General features: G+C 36.5%; 2 protein-coding genes across 3 annotated transcripts; one reads left to right on the forward strand and one right to left on the reverse strand.

Annotated features, from left to right (window-relative positions):
• The first annotated feature begins 2306 nt into the window (after nucleotides 1–2306).
• On the forward strand, nucleotides 2307–3889 carry LOC18017409 (cytochrome P450 71A1). The gene is given in 2 exon segments (XM_024156094.1): nucleotides 2307–3170; nucleotides 3287–3889. Coding segments are annotated over 2 exon segments (1467 nt in total).
• A 147-nt stretch (nucleotides 3890–4036) lies between these two features.
• LOC18017410 (deoxyhypusine synthase) lies at nucleotides 4037–6269 on the reverse strand. Of its 2 annotated transcripts, none has more exons than XM_024156095.1 (7): nucleotides 6074–6211; nucleotides 5801–5967; nucleotides 5472–5690; nucleotides 5156–5242; nucleotides 4959–5064; nucleotides 4452–4687; nucleotides 4037–4378 (listed from the first exon to the last, which is right to left on the reverse strand). In XM_024156095.1, the coding sequence occupies exons 2-7, from the start codon at nucleotides 5801–5803 to the stop codon at nucleotides 4283–4285; spliced, it is 747 nt and encodes a 248-aa protein (XP_024011863.1). In that variant the 5' UTR covers nucleotides 5804–5967; nucleotides 6074–6211; the 3' UTR covers nucleotides 4037–4282. The 2 variants fall into 2 exon arrangements, with proteins under 2 accessions (XP_024011863.1, XP_006399053.1); XM_006398990.2 differs by having other exon boundaries at nucleotides 4042–4378; nucleotides 5801–5971; nucleotides 6074–6269.
• Nucleotides 6270–6275: the final 6 nt, after the last annotated feature.

A 6275-nucleotide genomic window follows, 5' to 3' on the forward strand; every position in this document is an offset into this window, starting at 1 on the left:
TGCAACTATATATATCCTTTACCTAGAACTTAGCAAAATATATACGTAATATAATATCAATCTAATTCCAAAAATCCAAAATCCAGATAATCGTAAGTTTCTACAAAAACGAAAATACTAAAATAATAACTTCATTGTGGATAACCAAAAGTGGAAGCAAAAATTTTAAAGTACTAGTAAATGGAAATATGGAAAAATGAATTTGAATTTTTAAAAAATTTTTTTTTAACTAATTAAGAAGCAAAAATGGAAATACGAATTTGAAATAGTATTGAAGGAAAACAAAAGAGGCTTACTGAAATTTCGATGAATCTTCCCACTGAGAGAAAACTCAGAAAAGGATTATCTGCAATATAAACTGGTACGTAGTACAGACGATGAATCTTCCCACTGAGAGAAGAGTATTATCATGCATGCATCATGAACGGTAATTGTCGTCTTTCATCAAATCTCAATTTCTAATAATGTCCTATATATTAACAATACAATAAAAAATCATGAACACAAACAATTTAATTGTTAATTTAATATTACGGGTTTAAATGTTAAACTTTCAGATTCGTCTCGTCGAGTAGATCTAAAACATTGATATAGAGTAGATTCTACTTTCTCAAAAATATGCGTCGACGCACGTTGGAGATATTAGACGATACGACTCTCTGAAATCTGAATAATGATTTAACAACATACAAAATAACAAAGGTGAAAAGAAAAATGAAATGATGGTCAGTACTGTACAACCCAATTAATGTACTATCCCCCACTACGAGGAAGATGGGAATTGAACTTTTTCTGATGACCGAGACTGAGAAATTTTTTTGACTAGGAATTTAACTGGTTCTGTGATAAATGATTAAATGCTACTCCACTGACAAAGACTTTTCACTTCCGGCCCCTTGTAGTTCCTTTTTTCAAAACTAATAATTATAAATAATGAATGATTAACTTTAATCACAAACTAAAAGTTTAAACTATGATATAAATGTATTTTTGAGGTTATCTATCCAAATAAACTATTTCACTAGTTTCTTTAATTTTCATACAATAGCTCCATATGGAATTATTGGGAAAAATATAGCATTTACAACATCCATAATTCAAATGTTCTCTGTAGACAAAATCCGTGACCACCTATTCTTTGCAAGTTCATATGTTTTCTTGGTTTGGTCTGAGTTAACTCACCGTTTATTTTGCCTTAAGCTTACTCACAAGTCCACAACTGGTGAGATATGTTAAATCATTTGAGTTATAATCATTTAGAGCTTTTAACAAGAGTTATGTATCTATCATTTAGAGGGAACAATACGGTCGTTCGGCATCAACAAGACTGCAATCGATATGACCACTTCGTTCGTACCATTGACAAATTGAGCGCATGTTCTCACTTCGCTACCCGGAAGCAAGCAAACTTACTGGTCTTCAAAAACGTGTAATGTATGTTTTAACCTATTTTGTTTAATATGGAAAAAACTCACTTTTTATTATTTTTTCAACTACCACCATTACCATTATTTTGTTTTTAACTTTTTATTCTTTGACGCACCACCGTTTTTTTATTTATGTGATTTCTTTAATGATAATAATTTTACAGGAAGAAAGTCATGTCTTCTCTAAAAGAAAATCATTTAATCCTCAACTTTTATCAACTCGAACAAAAAAGGATGAATTTTTCCATTAACCATATAAATCCTAGAGGTTCCATTGACCTTGACCACATTTAAATTTAACATGACATTAAACTCCATAAACTTAAGTAATTATGTTAATAAGTCAAAACAATGGATTCTTTCTAAGTTGAAAAGTGGATTATTTGGATGACTTTGACAAAAAAACACAGCTTTTTCTGTGCTTTTCACTTTATACTCAAATTATATACGAAGAAATGGTGAAAAGTATGATATGTTAAGAATAGAAAAATAATTGCCAGTGTTTTAAAAGTTTGGTCGTTTCAACAAACGAAATTACTTACCTGTCTGCGCTCTGTTTTAGTATATTTTAGTTAATGGTCTTGGTCATATTAACCGGCGGTATATATATGGTTTATTACATTAGTTTATTTGTATTTGTACTCATTTGTAGATTAATTTTCATTTAATGAAAATAAAACCTTTTATTTATATTTGTAACGAGCAGCGTAACTTTTGGTCTACTGTAATTGTGTAACTCTATATGCTTTTCCTATACTTTTCATTGTATTGGTCTCGGGTTTTTGACTGTGCAGTTCTACAGAGTAAAACCATTTAAGTGCTATAAATAGAAGGATGGATCAAAGAGAGTGATCACAAAACTTAAAAAAGAGAATAATCATGGAGCAAATCATCTTCAACTCAAAGCCTTTCATTCTAAGTCTTTTCGCATTGTTACCACTTTTCATCTTCGCACTTATCAAGAAAAATATCAAATCAAGAAAGCTAAACCTTCCTCCATCCCCTCCAAAGCTCCCATTCATCGGAAACCTCCACCAGATCGGTAACTTACCCCACAAGTCACTCTACGACCTCTCCCTCAAGCATGGACCTTTAATGTTCGTAAACTTTGGAGCAACTCGTTACCTCGTGGTCTCGTCCTCTGATGCTCTTGAAGAGATCACAAAGAATCACGATATTGCGTTCTCAAACCGTCCGGCGATCTCTAGCCTTCATCCTCTAAAAGGGAATGGCCAAGACATGGTGTATCATCCCTATGGAGATCATTGGAAGCAGTTAAGAAAGATTGGCGCTCTTCATCTCCTGAACAAAAACGCCGTAAATCGGTTTCAGGAGATGAGAGATGAAGAGATCTCAAGTATGTTGAAGACCATCGACGTATCAAACGTAAAAGGCGAAGATATAGATATAACGAATATGTTCAACACCGTGGTGAGCAATGTCTTTCATAGGTCGTAAACTGGTAGCTACCAAAGGGAAGAGAGTACTACGAAGAAATTTTTGGATTGGGATGTCAAGTTCAAGAAGCTCATGGGATCTTTCTGTGTCGCGGATTTGTTCCCAAGTCTCGCTTGGATCGATAAACTCACGGGATTTACAACTCTTTTGAAAAGCACCTACTCGGAGTTGGATGGTATTATGGAAAAACTCATCAAAGAAAGAGAGAAGGAAAGTTATGTGGACGTTCTTCTTCGTCTACGAGACAGAGATAAACTTGGCTACGACGTCAAGGCTATCATGAAGGTTTGTGTTACATATAATTGAGTTGATTTGTCACTATATATGTCTCTAGCTAGATATATACTTTCATGCATGTATATAGAACTAACATGTTTGAGTTGTTCTTGATTTAATTGTAGGGAACGTTTGTGGCGGCTGTAGAATCAGTAGCGTTGGAGCTTGAGTGGCTGTTTTCGGAACTCATCAAGCATCCTCAAGTTCTAAAGAAAGCACAAGAAGAAGTAGAAAACGTAGTTGGGACCAAAGCTAAGATAAGCAATAACGAAATAGATCAAATGAATTATTTGAGATGTATCATTAACGAGACGTTGAGGCTGCATCCTCCGGGGATAGTTCCACGAGAGACATCATCCAAGTGGATAAAAGTAGGCGGCTACGATATTCCTCCCAATACTAAAGTGTTGGTGAATCTCTTTGCGGTGCAACGTGATCCAAAGGATTGGGAGAAACCGAATGAGTTTGTCCCTGAGAGATTCTTGGATAAGAACATTGATTTCATGGGAAACCAAGGGTACGCTCCATTTGGTTTTGGTCGTAGGAACTGCCCTGGTATGGCTTATGGTATCGTTTTGCTCGAGGAGATTATCGCTAATCTCTTGTATCGTTTTGATTGGAAGATGCATGATGGTTCTAAACCGGAAGAGCTTAACATGGAGGAGGTTTCTCAGTTTGTTGTCACAAGAAAATTTCCTCTCCGGCTTGTACCAGTTGTCAAGGTGTAGGGTCAACGAAATAGGGTTTCATTCGGTCAGTTGGGTTATTATAAGTGAAATAAATCATTGGTGTAAGTTGTAAGTTTTTTCTACTAATAATGATGAATAAGATGATAAAAAAAATTGTAATGATGAATGAAACTCACTTTTTTTTTTCTTTCTCAAACAACTATTTTTCATTATCCAATTTTGTTTCATTACATCGGTTTAATTTATCAACACTACAAAGAGATTTCCCCACTGGAACAGCTTTGATAATGTTTTGATTTTGGGCATCAACATATCACCGAACCACAGTCACTAGTGTTGATATCGAATATTGTCTAAAGGCGACGAATCACTGACCACAAGACTCGTGTATCTAATCGAATACAATCTGAATCACTTAAAAGTTGAGAAAACTTAGGCAATAGTCTTGGGCTCACAGGTTTGTTCTCTCTTGGAGGCAAATGTTTCCGCAACCAACAAAGGGAATGCTATGGTAGCATCACAGTATACCTGCAAGAATGATCCATCATCAGATTTAATCAAACACCACTGAGTGAGAAACTAGCGAAGGTTTGAATCAGACCTTAACGGTTTTAGCGGATCCTCTTATTTTACCCCAGGACACTGCTTCATCAGGGCGTGCACCCGAGTCGCTCCCATCAAATTCTTGCCCTGTGTTTATGAATACAGCGTAATCCGCACCGTTACGCATCATATTGGCATTACATATGTGGTGCTTCGGCAAGCCCCCTCCAAGGATTATCATCCCTGTCTTTCTTGGAGTTGCATGGACAGCTTCACTGTTCATAGCTCTGATATCTGATCAAAAAACCATTAACTGGTTCAAGGACCATATCTTATAATCCAGCACTATACAGGACACATTGTCATCATAAGATTCGTAACGGTTAGCGCGACCCAATGCCCACAACCAAAACCAGAATGCGCCATAATGCTAACCTCTCCAGTTCAAACCTTTGGCTATTAACTAACTGTAAGATCTGCTACAATTCACTGCACAAACCCTAGGCTCTTGCACTAGATTTAGCAAGAAAATTCATAACACTGACTCACTGAGTGAAGTAAGTACCTTGCACTACATCGATGATGAGGCCAGAGGTACGAAAGGAGTGAAAGTACAGCATATCACCGAGAGAGCCATCTGTTAACCCCGGGCAGAATACTGGAATATTCATCTATAAAACACAGCAAGAGATGGATTTAAATCAGCTTTGGAGTTCCAAACAACATGCCAAAAAAATACTAGAAAGGGCAACTTTTGGTTACCTTGTATGCCCAATAAAGGTATGAGCTCTCGTTGTTTATTTCTTTTCCCAACCGCGCTAACAGCTTTGAAGGTGTCCACAACACATTCTACATATTCAACAAGGAATAACCAGAGGAAAAAGGTTTCATCAACAAAGTTATGATGCAAGAAGAGGAAACAAAATCTATCTCTACTCGTTAAACATGTGTAACTCGCAAACAGAATCATTTTCAACTAACTAGTACAACAATACAAGGCTTCATTCACAGAAGGTTCACTAAACCGGAAAAAACATTCAAATCCCATGAAAAACAGAAAAAGAAAAAAAGACAATACCTCTTCTTTCTGTTCTTTCAACATCTCGTCAAAGATGGGAATGATCCAATCCTCAAATTTGCAGTAGTTATCATTTGGAACCAGCAAGTTCCCAATTCGGTTCAATCCCTTTGAGCGCAGATAAGCTCCGGGCAGAGAGAAATCACCTTTAAATGTGGGTGCAAGGCATTTTATGAGATCTTCCTCTACGCCACCAGTTGTAGTGACTATAACATCAACCTGCAGAAACATTAGAATCAAAAAGCTTCCAAGTAAAGATAGGCTAAGTTACTCAAACTATAGCTCGATAATTAACGTCCATTAACAGGGAGATTACTCAAATCACTAACCATATGATGCTGAACAAGATATCGAATTGTATCTCTAACACCAGATGAAACAAGATTCGAAGTGAAACCCAGAAAGATTTTACACCTCACAGAGTCCCTGTACGATGAATTTTTCTCCTCTTCACTGCATTCTTCAGATACTATAGTTTCATCAGCCAGTCTCCAGTCTAGCTTCAATACAATTCAAACCCATGTCACTGATTCAGCTAAAACGAAGGTTGATGTCATAGGAAAAACAAAAGGAACTTTAATTCCCGAGAAGGAATAAAAAACCATTTGATTGACGACATCAATAGCTTCGCCGAGATTTGAGGCTTGGAATCCGGTGGTGAGCATGGATCGGAGAAGCTTCGGGTAATTCACTCCCTGGTTGAAATCGTAACCTTCGATTTTATCACACTTCCCTTCCAATGATTCGGATTCCTTGAAAACCGTGGAGTGAACCGAAGAGAAAACACGATCCTCCATGTGCTCA

Source organism: Eutrema salsugineum, unplaced genomic scaffold (assembly GCF_000478725.1).
Source record: "Eutrema salsugineum unplaced genomic scaffold, Eutsalg1_0 scaffold_2, whole genome shotgun sequence".
Classification (NCBI taxonomy): domain Eukaryota; kingdom Viridiplantae; phylum Streptophyta; class Magnoliopsida; order Brassicales; family Brassicaceae; genus Eutrema; species Eutrema salsugineum.